This window comes from Candoia aspera, chromosome 1, assembly GCF_035149785.1.
Source record: "Candoia aspera isolate rCanAsp1 chromosome 1, rCanAsp1.hap2, whole genome shotgun sequence".
In the NCBI taxonomy this organism is placed as follows: Eukaryota; Metazoa; Chordata; class Lepidosauria; order Squamata; family Boidae; genus Candoia; species Candoia aspera.
In genome coordinates this window covers 193,509,895-193,525,868 of record NC_086153.1, presented here as the reverse complement: position 1 = coordinate 193,525,868, position 15,974 = coordinate 193,509,895, and the positions used below count along the sequence as shown (strand labels likewise).

The 15,974-nt window shown below is 38.8% G+C and overlaps 1 protein-coding gene across 1 annotated transcript in view; it reads left to right on the top strand.

Annotated features, from left to right (window-relative positions):
* Nucleotides 1-12,128, top strand: part of MYO3B (myosin IIIB) — a 241,767-nt gene extending 229,639 nt beyond the window's left edge. The window contains exons 32-34 of the mRNA XM_063305914.1: nucleotides 9,450-9,556; nucleotides 9,961-10,007; nucleotides 12,014-12,128. Coding sequence (XP_063161984.1) covers nucleotides 9,450-9,556; nucleotides 9,961-10,007; nucleotides 12,014-12,128 — 269 coding nt within the window. The remainder of the gene's footprint in view (nucleotides 1-9,449; nucleotides 9,557-9,960; nucleotides 10,008-12,013) is intronic.
* The last annotated feature ends 3,846 nt before the right edge of the window (nucleotides 12,129-15,974 follow it).

The window sequence follows — 15,974 nt, the reverse complement described above, 5'->3', positions numbered from 1 at the left end:
TAATGACGGGCCTTGCCTGCTTCTGGTAATAGAAGACAAAATAGCCCAGCGGACCTGAAAAGTCCATTTCTGTATAGACTAGCTGAGGCTCCACTGCCTGCTCAGGAAAGGGAGTAGGAAAGGCAGAGAGTACAAGGGATAGGGGAGAGGGGGAGGGGGTGGAGTGGCCAAAATGGCAGAGACAACCCAAGGGGACATCTTTCACCATCAGGCCACAGGAGTTTGGGACGCTGTGCTTCCTCCCTTTTCCGTCTCCTTTCCTACAGAGCAGCAATGCTGAGGAAAGCCAAAATATCACCTCCAGGGACTGCTCTCAGTTTGGTCACATGCTGTCTAGGACACTTCAGGGAGATGGAAGTAAACAATATCTCTGATGCCTGCCCAAATTCTGAGTCACTCAAGGAGACAGCCCAGTTTAAGTACTGGGCTAAGCAAATAAATGCACAAAAGATGCTGGTGTTTTGATGAATCGAGGATTCTTCTGTAAAAGATCCAGTTTCTCCTCTTTCCACAAGCACAATGGGGAAAGAATGGAATGGAAGATTCAAATATAAAAATTAAAAAGTGACTAAATGTTATTCTAACTCCAGATCCTTTTCCTTTTCTTCCCTACATGGATCAAAAGTTCTTCACTTATGTCATCCAGAAGTATTCAATTGAGAGAAGAGATCTAGCAGACAATTGCAGGTCAAAAAAACATTCAGGGACCTTTATTCTTTCTTACTGTCTAGATCTAGAAGGACCTTGAATCTGAGATCAGGGGATAAAAAAGTGGTCTCTGAAGAAAAGCTCAAATCCACATCCCACCTGGAAATCTCCTTATTTTCAAGTTTGTCACAGCCATATTGGCTACAACGTGTAGGTTAGGTTCATTATAGGACAAACAAAAGTGGCTGATGAGTACCATGGACAACCAAGAAAACAAGGAAATGGATCATCAAACAAATCAACCCAGAGTTTTCACTTGAGACATAAATGACTAGGCTCGAACTATTCTATTTTGGACACAGTATGCGAAGACCTAGCTCTCTGGAGAAGGCTGTAATGCTGGGAAAGGTGGAAGGAAAGAGAAGAAGAGGATGACCAGCAGCAAAGTGGACAGATTCAATTACAGTGGTAATGAGTACAACACTGGAAGACCTGAAAGAGCAGGTGAGGGACAGTCATGGAGAAAATCTACCTATGTGGTCACTAACAGTCAACCCCAACTTGATGGCACATAATCAAAAACTGGCTGATGAATCTAATCTAGTCTCTCAATTAGAAGTTGCCTCCTATCTCACTACTACTGGATTTATCTACACAATTCCTGCTTTCCAAGATTCCTTTGGGAAAATATTGGAATCAGAATAGACAACACCTGCTAAGAGTAAGGGGGAAAAAATAGTATAGCTAATAATGTCATGAGTACTGATGGTGAGCAGGAGGGGGCCTCGATCCAGGGTGGAAAACGCATGTGTAGTACTGAGGAATTAAGCAGCCATTCAAAGAGACAGAGATCAGACCCACCTTAGCTTTTGGGGTTTATATGTCTGGGTTTTTCCCACGCTTCTTCAGTTTGTTAGGATTCTGTTTAATGTAGCAGTAATAAACACTAGAGACTTACTCCTCATCTCAGCGTGATTTCTGACTGTTAGGACAAATAAACTTTATTATTTTCCTGACAGAATCATAGAATTGTGGAGCTGGAATGTATAACTGAATTTGAAGCCAAGGCTAGAGAACTGCTGATTCAGAGACTAGATTATATACACTTGGATTAAGAACTGCAAAGTCTCTCAGCAAGATTGCAAGTTCCTACCTTTGTAGGATCCAGGTTCTTTGAGGAAAAATAGGATTCCCTTTGTCTTACTCATAGCAAAGAAGAGAGAACACCAACTCAAACTCAGCCTCTCTTTTCGTTCTGAGTTTTGATAACCAAGAGCAAACTCTATAGGCAAATATAGATGCAGATGGAATAGAATCTCTAGAATCCTCCAAAAGGGTCACAATTCACTTTATCAAGACAGTGGCAGCCACTGCAGCTTTCTAAGGCAATTCCCTCATTGAAGAAATTTGCAGAGCTATCATATTGGCAACATCACAAACATTTTCTTGGTACTGTGAGATAAGCAAATTGTCACTAATTTCAGCTGAAGCTTTTCCCAGCTGTGGAATTGTGTGACTAGTATGTAATCATTATATGGAAATGATATAGAAAACTTTGTTGATCTATACAAATAAGACTAATATATACAGACATGTTTAAAATAGTTAAGTAGGGATTTTTTTTGTCTTGGAAGAGAGAATAAGCAAGGCCTAATAATTGCAGCTTCAGCAGATGTCAGTGCATAGCTAACCTTGGCTGATCTTGGAAGCTAAGCAGATTTAGCCCTGGTTAACATTTTTATAAGGGCCATGTGGGAATTCCAGGTCTGTTGACTAGACTGGGAATCTGAAAATGTATTGGAAGAAAATAACAGTAAACCACTTCTGTCGTGTGGCTGGGAAAAGTTACCATGAAGTTACCAGGAATCAAGCTAAAGTAGTTTATAAAATATTAACTTTAATAATCTATATTCTGGGTGAGTGGTGTTCTACATTTCTTATTGCTGAAATGGCCAAACAGTTGATATCTTGGTGGTGTCTCATTTGGACCACCAAAATCTGTAGTAGTTTGTTGGCAGGCCTTCTTGACTCTCTGTACATTTCCTGAATTACCCTTATTTCTTCTGCCAGTCTCTACATTGGCTGGGTTTTCAGAAACATTATCAGTTCAAACTGCTAGTGCTGACCTTCAGGGCCCTGGATAGAGGACCACTCAGTTATTTGAGTAGATTGACTGAAAATCAAATTGTATACTCAACCATTCAACCATGCAGTCGGGGTCACTTAGCTTTTCCTTGTGTCAAAATGGCCACCTCAAACCTTGAGTGCATGTTCCCATCTTGCTCCTACTCTTAGAAATTGACTCCTCTTTAAACTACGGTTGGAGTTCCATTTGTGCGGTTCGGGAAGGCCCTTAAGATGCTGCTTTTTCAGTTCAAATTATAATAAAGTTGATAATGTTTGTTGTATTGATTTTACATACACACACACTCTGTTGTAATTGTTATTGTTTTTATTTGTACTTTACTTAGGTGTAAGTACCTACCAAGTAAAAATACTAAATATCACTAGTTCCTAAACTTAATAGATACTTTTAAAATAGAATGTCTTGATAGTTTCATTATGTCATGGTCATTCACTGATATCAAACCATCTCAGCTTATAGCATAATAAATATAAAGTTGTTCATGCAGCATGCAAGATACAGAAAAAGCATTTCTGTTCTGAAAACATGACATGTTCTGTTATTACTCTTTTATTATTTTTCAGGAAATACAATTTTTCTCCTGTCGATTCTTCCTTACCTGTAATGTTGTATGTCAATGCTGGCAAAAAGAAGAAAAGCATTCTAACTAAGAATAAAACCCAAGAGTTCTAAAAAGAAGATATATTATCCCTTTCATTGGTATAAGACCATTAGGAAGAGGTTTCCAATAATTAAATTGGATAATGACTAATTTAAGATAATAAAATGCAGCTCTTTTATGGTTGAATTCAAGTTGTTATTCAGAGGCTGCCAAATTGGGGGAGGGAGCTTCTTGGTGTTATAAACAGGCCAAATGAGGAATAAAGTAATTGACAAAAGTTAATATTGGCAATACTGTATTGTACAGGAGACATATTGAGTTTTGGAATGTGATTTAATATCTCCTGATCGTATTTACTGTTTTCAGTTGTCGCTCTTAGGGACTGTAATTACTTGCTGGTAGAAGGGACAGAATTTTTCTCAAAGTTATATCTAAATTTTTATTTTTAACATGTTATCATACAGAAATGTCTCAGTCTACTAAGCAAAATTTCAGTTTAAAGCTTTAGCATAAATCTCTTCACTATAATCTTAAAGCAATAAGCTTTAAAGGAGTTTTTAAAAACTGCAGTACTTTCATAGCTGAACCAAAATTTCCTATTCAGAGAACTGGGTGTGGGACATCTTTGTAATTTTTTTAAGAAGCTGCAAATAGGGCAAAATAAGGATAAATTAGCTAGCAGTGGCAATCCACCAATGTTGGTGTGGTATCACTTTTGCTCATCAAATATCACTGCAGAAAGCATTAGCTGACTTGGATTTGGCTTCCTGACAATGGCCACTGGGATATTTGATTAAGTCTGAAGCTGTATCAGAATGAGAATAGCGCTTTCTGCTCGCAGTTTATCACTTTGATACTGAAAAGATTGCTCACAAAATGGCAGCAACAGTTGCAAAATAGTGAGATGAGCAGGGAGGATTTCAACAAATTCATCCAAATGCTAGTTTTATTTATAACAAGTTGGCAGGTGACTCTTGGCTTTTTAGGCTACTGCTTGGAATGTGGCTGCAAAGCACTTGTCGGATAATCCGCACATTGTGCGTCCATTCACACATTTAGGAATACAAGAGATGTTTATTCAGACTGCAGGTTATTTTTTATTTAATACATTTCTATAATGCTTCCTCTTTAGTCACATCTTGAAACAATTTACAATAAAGATAAACATGATTAAAATCTGGTAATAAAATTCAGTGCAAAGATTTGCTAAAAATAGCTGCAGATTGACACTGGAACCATTATCCAGAGTGGTACGCACCCAGAAATGGGTTGGGCTCCCCTTTCTTTGGAGGTGTTCAAGCAGAGGCTGCACAGCCACCTGTTAGGTTGCTGCTGGAGGTTGAATTTAATATCCTGTCATGTTCCCCGTTTCAATGTTCTGTTAACATTGTAACGTTTCACATGTCAAACCGTTTTTCCGTGTATACCCGGCTTGCTCATTGCTGGTATTTTCCGTTCGTGTGCTCTGCTTTGTTTTGGAACTTTGGAATGTATGTTTGGGTTTGCGATCCTATTCAAGGTTACTTTCCCAGGCGCGTGTAACGGTTCCTAGCACCTGGGAGGGGGTGCTTGCTGACGGGTGCTTGGGGTGGGACTGGATTGAAGGCAAGGCTTTTAAGTTTGTATTTGGCGCGCTTTGGCTCATTCTCAGCTTTCTCTGTATTTGCATACCATTCCTTTAATAAATCAGTTATCTTTAAGCCCGAGCTTGTGAGACTGAGTATTTGGGATTAGGCAACCGTTACATATCCTAAATAGCCCCTTCCCATTCTATGAGGCTATGATTCAATAGAGACAGTGGTTCCTCTCCCACTGGCGCACCTATTAGAAAGCTGAGCTAACATCTGTGGTGGCTATTGTTCTATTGTGTGCCCTATTGACTCCCTTATTACATGTTTTGTTTTTTGTGCCTTTGAGTCAGTTTTGACTCCTGGCTGCTGCCTGGACTAGTCCCTGCAGTTTTCTTGGCAAGGTTTTTCAGAAGGGGTTTGCCCTGGCCTCCTTCCTAGGGCTGAGAGAGTGTGACTGGCCCAAGGTCACCCAGCTGGCTTCGTGCCTAAGACAGCACTAGAACTCACAGTCTCCCGGTTTCTAGCCTAGTGCCTTAACCACTGCACCAAACTGGCTCTCTCATTATTTACAAACTTGTTTCAATATAATAGTTCATATTTCTGATGAAGTAGTGGCTGATGCACAAAATTATCCAGGAGAAAAAACCTGTTAAGATGTCTCTTTCTAGCTTCCCTTAGTTCACGCGCCTTGATTGATTGATTGATTGATTGATTGATTGATTGATTGATATGCACCTAGAATTGGCATTTGATAACTGACAAACAGGCAGACCAGCTGGTCCAAACTCAGTAAGAGACTTAGATGGGAATGGATATCCAAGAGAAAGCCCACAGGCTACCTGGCTGTTGCTGGTTGTTCACACCCAGTAACCTGACATCTGGGTTCAGAGGGTCAGAGGCATGCTGTTCTCCTGGAGTGTACATTAGTCATAGCAATCATTATTCCTACCATTTTAAAATTATTTTAAATAAACATGAGCAAATATGTGTGAGCAAATAACTTATCTATAGCCTGAGTTTTGTTAGCAGATAAAATCATAAGGAAATGGTTTTAGATATTAACTTATTTACTTACTTACGTATTTATTCAATTTATAGTCCACCCCATTCTGTTGTGACTCTGGACAGGTGGCTTTCAAGATACAAAAATTAAAACACAAAAATATCATCAAAAGAGAATCTGGATAAAATCAACCACTTAAAAAAGACCAAAGCATCCCACAAGGGGTGAACTACCCTTTCTAACTCAGGGCCTGGGAACAAAGCCAGGTTTTAAGGGCTCTTTTAAACAGGGATAGGGTGGAATCTTGGGCAGAATGATGTTCCAGACACAGTTGTTGCCACACATTAATATGTCTTCCTCTAGATGTGGGGGCTTGCAATAAATGCTCCCTTTTTTTTTCTTATCAATCATTTGTACAAGGAAGATAACTGGACTCCCCAAAATGGCATTTTCTTTGGTGGACACAAGCTGCAGACCACACGGGAGCTATGCTGAAGTGATAGTATCAGGCTGAAAAGCTAGCCCAAGATTCCTCTGCCTCAAAACACAGCTTAAAATATGAAAGGAGAGCTCTTGATTTGCAACTGATTTCCCTGTTAATGACAAATAGGGCAAATGCAATGTCACTTGTTTAAACAAATTATTTTAGCATTTTAGTGAGTGTTTCTATCTCCTATGACAATAATAAATAAATAATGATTGGTATAATCCAAAACCACTGCTAGTAGCAAATTCACACAAAATGGTTATAGAAGATTTACAGTTAACAATGGAGTCATGTCGCAGTATGCTGAGGCTATTTTTTCTTCTCTCCTTTACCCTAGTAGTTACTTCAACTGATTATCTAGTCAGTGTTTCTCAACCTTGGCAACTTCTGGATGTGTGGACTTCACCTCCCAGAATTCTCAGCAATAGCCATGCAGGCAAAGGAACTCTGGGACTTGGAAGTTGCAAGATTGGGAATCACTGATCTGGAAGATGAAATCCAGTTCATATGTAATTTTTTAAAAGAGTAAACACTTTTTCTGTATTTCAGCAATTACATTTGCTGAAGTTTGTATGACATAACCTTGACTCATTAAAGCTGCTGTGTCTTTTTATCAGGCTTGCACAAAAGTGCATATGAGCCACCTCTTTTTGAATCATTAAAAACTTTGATTTTTTTCTTTTGATATATATATATGCATACATACATATATATATATATATATAATTAAAAGTTTTAGAGCAATAATAAGAACTACAACAAACTAAATTAGAACGAAAAAGTGAAAAAGAAAGAACAGAAAAAGCTAAAAGCGCATTAAGAAAAGAAAATAGAGAAAAAGAAAAAAAGAGCAAGATATAAAGAAAGATATAAAGACATAAAGAAGTTGCTTCCAATATTCTTCACAGCAGTTACAAATACAATTATATTTTAACCTCTCTCTCTAAAGTTACATCATAATATTCTTCTTTCTATAATCTAGCCTATCTAACCATCAAAGCCATAAATGACAAGATCATTTTTTTTTCATTTTTGCGCAAAAAGCCCGTAAGGGGCTTCCAGTCACCAATAAATGTAGGTGGTGTCTTTTGTCTAATCAAAGAAGTCAGTTTTTCCATCTCGGCAAGATCTGTCAACTTCACCAACCATTCCTCCATAGAGGGTAGTGCCGAATCTTTCCATTTTTGTGCGTATAATAATCTCGCCACAGTAATCATATATTGAAATAATCTTCCATGACTCTTTTCTGTGTTTCCATCAATCCTAAAAGGAAAAGTTCTGGCTTCAATTGAATATTAAACTTTAAAATCCTCTCTATTGATGTATGTATTTGAATCTCAATTTTTTTTAGCTCTTTTACATGTCCACCAAGCATGATAGAAAGTCCCTTCACGTTGTTCACATTTCCAACATACATTTGAAGTGCCTTTATACATTCTAGATAATTTCTCTGGCTTCATGTACCAATGATACATCATTTTATAAAAATTCTCTTTAAGATCATAACATAGTGGTTAAGGCAATGGGCTAGAAACCAGGAGACTGAGAGTTCTAGTCCTGCCTTAGACATGAAAGCTGGCCAGGTGACCTTGGGCCAGTCACTCTCTCTCAGCCCAACTTACCTCACAGGGTTGCTGTTGTGGGGAAAATAGGAGGAGGAAGGAGTAATAGGTATGTTCCCCACCTTGAGTTATTTATAAAAATAATAAAGGTGGGATAGAAAATAAATAAATAAATAAATAAATAAAGTGAATTTCAACCTTTTTAACCACATATTTTCCCACTGATCCATCAGTATGTTATAACCAAAATTCTTAACCCACTTTATCATACATTCTTTAACCTGTTCTTCCTCTGTTTCAAATTTCAACAAAAGTTTATACATTTTAGCAATTACATGTTCATCATCGGTGCACAACTGTACTTCAAATTGTGACTTACTTTGCTCCATTCAATAAGGGTTTTTTTGTTGTTTATTTTGAATCTTACTGATAACTGTAAATGGGGAAACCATTGACAACTATGTCCTTCTGCTAATAGATGTTCCCTTGATTTAATCTTAAATTCCCCTTGATGGTTTTCTAATAATTCCCAGTACATCAACCATTTATCTTAGCTTTGGTTTTTTCCACATTCACATGGTTGCTTTGGAAGCAACCCTTGGGTGTCTCTGCATGGGTGTTTATAACATAGCCAGTTCACTTTACATTTTTCCTCTGCATTCAAAAGCAGTTTACCTGTGAAATCAAACAGCAAATGGGCAACATCACCATGTTCTATTTAGGTATTTGGAATTGCAGATTGCAACATTCATTACTTTGATCCAGCAACACAGTTTTTGTGTTTAATACTTGTTGCCATTTCTTGAAGTGCAACTTCCTTATTAATTGTTATGCTGCTCCAGAGTTACACTTTTAAAATGTTTTATTAAAAAAAGGAACAAGAACCAACTTTTAGATCAGCAAAATATATTCTTGTACTGCCCAGTCAAATTGCACATAGTGTTAATTTTTCAGTGTACCAACAATTAGTGAAACAGTAGTAAATCTATGAATTTCTCAGAGGTGTGCTTCCAAAATACTGAAAAACTTGCATGTATTCATCACATTCTTACAAAGCTGTAGACACATACCTTCTTTGTATCTTCTTAAATTTCACCTCTGTGTCTGGGATAACAGAGATATCATAGCTTACTGCTTCATAAGTAGCAATGTTATTTATAGCTCTTACCCCATCATCCAAGGATGCACGTGGGTGTTTTCTCCAAACATCTCAATATAGAATCTAGCAAATTTATGCAATTTTAAATTCAGTTTTATTTCCAATGTACCCAGTATCCTTACGCTTCTATAGACCTGGTGAAAATGACCAAAGTAAGTTAGTAGATCCAGAAATTTGTATAACAGAAGAGAGAATTATTTTGACTCCCAAATATAAAGTTGTTTGCAATACCTGGCCCAGCTGAGATCTAAAACTGTGCTATCTCCCTTTAGGTTCAGAAAACTGTCTTGAACAGAAGCAGAAAACACCACGTCGAAGATGTCAGCAGCCCAAAGTGCTGAACAGCCCTGAGGACAACATATATTATAACCAGTTAAATGTAAGTTCAAAGTGGCCATACAGCTGTTTTACTGGCTTTGTTTCCCATTAATAATTCTGGTATTAATACCTGTTCTAAGCCTACCAGCCCCGCCCCACCCCAGTGCCCTCTCCCCACTCCCACCCCAGAGTTCTTCAGCTCTCGTCTTGAACATGTGCTTATGCTCTTTATCTGTTGCTTTCATGTCAGGATGTCTGCCTTCACGGTGAATAATTGATGTGGTTTATCAAAGACGAGCAAGATGCATGCTTCATCAGGCTCGCCTGAGCCCTTTGATCAAAAAAATTATGCTGTGACTTCTGATATTATCAGCATCTGCTTGCATTCAACACAAAATCACTTTGAATTAAAAATTAACGACTTGCTGCTTTGCTTTGACTATGTGTTCTTGGCCCTCTCCACAGGGAACTCTAGGATATCAAGGGAGCAAAAGGAAGCCAAGAAAACTTGGGTAAATATCCATCTTCTTAGTTCTAAGCAACAGTAAACAGAAGAAATCCTTTGTGAGATTACAGGAAAGGCACAAACTTTCTAGAGCAATTTCTGAAAATCAACAGCAAGCTTCTCTCTTTATAGCAGCTGTGGGCATTTTGCTACTGATGCAAAAGGAAAGCGTGCATCTAATGTGAGCTGTATACTCATGGGGGAAACAGTCTTTCCTGGGGGAAAATATTCTTCTCAGCAAAATGCAGGCTGTTCACTTCACATGAATTTGCTAAAAGTAGCCAGTGGTGGGTCTTGTCAAAGCAAAGACCTGCAAACTGTAAACCCAGACATGACAGGAGGGACAGCAATTCAGAAATCCTCCTGAACCACAGTATAAACTAGCTGGAGGGGAAAAGATAAGAAGGAGGCTCATCTGTGTCTACAAAGAGCAGTTCTTGGCTATTCTTTCTTGGCTCTCGTGCAAGGGCTGCTTTTTTATGTGACATTCATTTTATTATTTTGGTGACAAGCGTTATGCCACTAAGTAAGTTGAGCTATATCTTTGAACATGCTGGCTGGAAATACTGAAAAGTGTAGCCCAGAAGACCCGAGGGCTTGGGGAAGACCACTTATAAAGCGACACTTTTTTCTGTAGGGAAAATCATGATGCAATGCCCTCTGCATTATTTCTGGCAATGCCAGAATCATACTAGGCAATAAAGCATGCTAAACACATGAATATAATTCAACCTGAGACTTCAAAAGCCATACCAAATATAGACTGCTCCTTAAATATGCTTTAAGTTTCTCTTGTGATTTCCTTTTATAGCTTGGAATCTGTTGCAGGTGTATATTTACAGTACATGTTTAAACATTTGTAATAGAAATGGCTTCATTCAACTCCTATGTAGAAAACACAAGTCTTATTTTACACATCCATGCCATGCCTATCATACCATGATATCAAATGAGTCTGGCATTTGATATCATTAGCATCATATCAAAACGGTTGGTGATATAAGTAAGTGAGTATTAAACAAATGGAGGTAAAAGACACCTCCATGCATCAAAGCAAATTATCCAGTTTTCACCTGTTTTTCTTTGATATAGTCACTTCTGTATCAAATGCCAGACTCGCCAAGAAATTCTCCTAAATTGTCAGAAAAATGTGTAAGAAACATGTGGTGCATTGAGAAAAAGGTGTCAGCAGACTTTCACTGCATGAATGGAAGTCCACTTATAGTTCTCTAGAGCTTGTCCACACATTTAAACAATCTAGAAGCTGTGATAGTTTTAAGTTAGGTTATCTGTATATGCAAATTAGACCTTATTATGCAGTCTTATTATGCTTGAAGATGTTACTGAAAATACATCAAGGACAGATTCTGTATATACACCTAACTGTATATAAGAAAAGGTTTGGTGGGTGAGGTCATAGGACAACCAGTTGCTTTTAAGAAGCCCATAAGCAGAACTTGAGAGCAGTAGCTCTTTCCCGCATATTTTTCCCAACAACTGATGTTAAAGAGGCATCCTCCTTCAGGAGATAATAGAAGTCATCATATCTAGAAGCCATTGATATCTTTATCCTCCATGAAATAAGAAGTATTTGAGCTGTTCTTGTGATTTATGCTTGATAAAATGCTCTCTATTCATAAAATAATCCAGAGGATCAAAATGGGATTTCCCAAGATTCTCTCATATAAGCAAGTGGCGTGTTGAAGATTCATGTCCGGCTGAGAGTATGGATCACCAAATTAAAATCTGAAATTGCCATAAATCAAAGCCAGAGCCGTCCATTGTGCTGAGTAAGCATCCGGAATTGATGCAGAAGATTTGCTGCAATGAGAAATGCTATGCTCTCAGGTCCTCTAGGAAAGCTGGATTCTTCACCAGCCTCTGTTAGATATCCACCCGCAAAATAATGTTTGCTCCTCCAATCAGATCAAGGCATTTCTTGTACTGATTAAACAAAAATACCTAGAAATATGATGTGCCAGTTAAAATGCTTTTTTTAAAAATTTTCCTTAGCCAAATAAAAGTACTTGATTGGGAAGACGAGTATTACAAGTCATTATCAGTGGTAGATTCTATCACAGAAGAAGACAACATGTTTCAACACCTTCCTTCCTCTTTTGCTACCTAATCTTTCAGCGCACGGCTGGTAAGGAACCCAAGATGTGTTTCTCATTTTTAGTTTATGTATGGGTGTGTATAATATGGGTGTATAATATGCACATATGTATATGTTAGGAACAGATTGGCCAAACAGTAGTATCTGCTATGCTGCTCGATCGGTCTATTCCAAAGAGGGAAGTCTCTGTCATAAATCACCCAAGCCACAGGCATAGTACCTCGGAAAACTACATGACTTAATTTGTAATGCAAGGAAGGTTAGTCCCCCAAAGGGGGAGACTTAACAGCCATGTGAAATGCAGGGGGGGGGGTGTTTTTGTTATACAGTATTTACATTAACTTGCAGAAGTATAATCAGTGGTAGAACTTGGGGCTCTTATTTTCCCTAGAGGAGAAGGAACAATAAATCAAAAGCCTACATAGTAAAATAGTTCGTAACATATGACAAAAGCACTTAAGTTAGCATTTTGTAGCATCTCTTGAACCGAAGCAGCAAATTTAAAACCAGAGCAAGGGCAACTACTCCGTATGACCTCAGAAAATCAAATTCTGTTGTCCCTTATTCACATAAGAGTCTGGGTGCATCAGACCAAAGACCCATCTAGTCCAGCATTTTGTTTACACAGTAACCAACCAGCTACCACTTCAGAAGCTCACAAGCAGGCTCAAGCAACCATGGTGGTCAACTTTGTCCCTTGCTGAACTGCAGTCTAATTACCATTGTTAATGCTCTGAGAACTTCATGGTTATATTACTGCAGTACACTCTGTGTGGGACTACTCTTGTGCTTGATCTGAAACCGGCAGATAGAGCATAATGTGGGTTGCTGAGAAGAGTGATTGGTCATGCAGATGTCCTTTGTGGAAGCACATCTCAAGCTGCCAATTAGCTAATGGAGAATCCTTGGTGTTCTCTGAGCTTGGTTGTTTGCTTGCAGACATTTCATGATGCTACCTAGTTGGGCAATGAAACATCTGCAAGCAAACAACCAAGTTCAGAGAGCACCAAGGACTCCACAGTTCAACCCTGAGCTACAGATATCCCCTTCTGTTGGAATTAGCTAATGGTTTTACATTTGGCATAATATTTTACATTTACATGTACATTCTGAACAATTTTGGATCAGGAAACGTTGCTGTGACAAATTGGTTGAGTTGCTAAGGTCATCAGAGAAAGTCTTGCTGCATATGTCAAGATTGGCAGAGTATCCCTTGTGGTGATTCCTAGGCAGGCCATCTCCATGATGCAATCTGGAGGGTTCTTCCCACTGAACTGTGCAAGGCACTGCCATGACATCTTTGACACTCTTTTTCTTTATCAGACCTTACCTGGAGCAATGGTAGGTGAAGGTTCAGTTCTGCTTTTTGTTTTCCTTTCCTCTTTTTTCTTAATGATTGCGTAAAAAAACCCACAGGGACATAGGTAAGGAGATGTGTGTAGCTTGGGATCACATGTCCTGAGTCAGCACACCTGATTCCTGCTTTGAAACTCCTTTTCCAAAACAAAAGTATAGTTTCTGAAAAAAAGACCAGTAAAAAATACAGAGACACATAAAACGAACTGAAGCTATTATAGAAGAACATTGAATTTACTGTCAAAATAACTTAAGAAATGTTCAATGGGGGATTTCGTTAGACGACACTTTTCAGTTAGAAATATTAGGGGTATGATTGGCTATATCCAGAGGTAGCTTTATGCTAGTGCAAAATGCATGTGTTTGTGCAAAGAACATTGATAGAAGCAAGCCAATCTGCCTGGAAAAGTGAAAGTATGGTCTGTTCCGCATAATTTTGTCCACTTTGACTGACAGCTACCCCACTCTTATGGACAGTGAAGTAACTTACTCAGGGGACTGTTTTGGGGTGTCTTGAAGGGGCTGCAAATTATATCCACAGATTGTAGTCAAAAAGTCAAGATGGTGGCCACAGTGGTGTGATTGAAGCTCTGCCTGTGTGATACACATAGAAAGCAGGTGCAGCTTCGATCACACTGTCATGGACGCCACCTTGACTTTTTTCACAATACTTTGTGGACACTGCTGCTGCATATTGTTGTTTGATTTGTTATTCTTGTATTTTTACTGCCAACAACAGTAAATAGGTGCTGAGAGATTTTCTGCTTTCAAAATGTGAATAATTTGAGATATGACTGTATTTTTGAGATGAGAGAAATGGATTCATTTGCTGCTCTGTTTTGAAGAGCAAAATACCGTATCTTTCAGTGGTCAGGAAGGGGGTTCTCCATTTTCTCAGATCCTCTCACTCAACTCCTTTACTGGAAATTTTAGGGATTTCATGGGACTTTCAGCTTTCAGAGTGTGTGCCAAGCAAGAAACCTTGGTTAGAAATGTGAAGCTGCTCCATCATTTGTTGGATCATGAGAGAATGCTCTAGCTGGGAAGAGCTTTGAACAAAATCTACAGAATTTATATAAATGTGGTCACCATTTATTATCGATATAAACAACATTTTTCCTAACAATCTTTCTATAGACGTCGTTCTTTCTTTCTTTCTTTCTTTCTTTCTTTCTTTCTTTCTCACAGAAAATTAAATAAATAAATGTCATTCTAGATGGGAATATTGAATATAGATGTTTAAAACATTTATATATCTCCTTAAGATTGTTGTTTATTCGTTTAGTCGCTTCCGACTCTTCGTGACTTCATGGACCAGCCCACGCCAGAGCTTCCTGTCGGTCGTCAACACCCCCAGCTCCCCCAGGGACGAGTCCGTCACCTCTAGAATATCATCCATCCACCTTGCCCTTGGTCAGCCCCTCTTCCTTTTGCCCTCCACTCTCCCTAGCATCAGCACCTTCTCCAGGGCGTCCTGTCTTCTCATTATGTGGCCAAAGTATTTCAGTTTTGCCTTTAATATCATTCCCTCAAGTGAGCAGTCTGGCTTTATTTCCTGGAGGATGGACTGGTATGATCTTCTTGCAGTCCAAGGCACTCTCAGAATTTTCCTCCAACACCACAGTTCAAAAGCATCGATCTTCCTTCTCTCAGCCTTCCTTATGGTCCAGCTCTCACAGCCATACGTTACTACGGGGAACACCATTGCTTTGACTATGTGGACCTTTGTTGTCAGTGTGATGTCTCTGCTCTTAACTATTTTATTGAGATTTGTCATTGCTCTTCTCCCAAGGATTAAGTGTCTTCTGATTTCCTGACTGCAGTCAGCATCTGCAGTAATCTTTGCACCTAGAAATACAAAGTCTTTCACTGCTTCTACATTTTCTCCCTCTATTTGCCAGTTATCAATCAAGCTGGTTGCCATAATCTTGGTTTTTTTGAGGTTTAGCTGCAACCCAGCTTTTGCACTTTCCTCTTTCACCTTCATCATAAGGCTCCTCAGTTCCTCTTCGCTTTCAGCCATCAAAGTGGTATCATCTGCATATCTGAGATTGTTAATGTTTCTTCCAGCAATTTTAACTCCAGCCTTGGATTCCTCAAGCCCAGCATGTCGCATGATGTGTTCTGCGTACAAGTTGAATAGGTAGGGTGAGAGTATACAGCCCTGCCGTACTCCTTTCCCAATCTTAAACCAGTCCGTTGTTCCGTGGTCTGTTCTTACTGTTGCTACTTGGTTGTTATACAGATTCTTCAGGAGGCAGACAAGATGACTTGGTATCCCCATACCGCTAAGAACTTGCCACAATTTGTTATGGTCCACACAGTCAAAGGCTTTAGAATAGTCAATAAAACAGAAATAGATGTTTTTCTGAAACTCCCTGGCTTTTTCCATTATCCAGCGGATATTGGCAATTTGGTCCTGAGTTCCTCTGCCTTTTCTAAACCCAGCTTGTACATCTGGCAATTCTCGCTCCATGAATTGCTGAAGTCTACCTTGCAGGA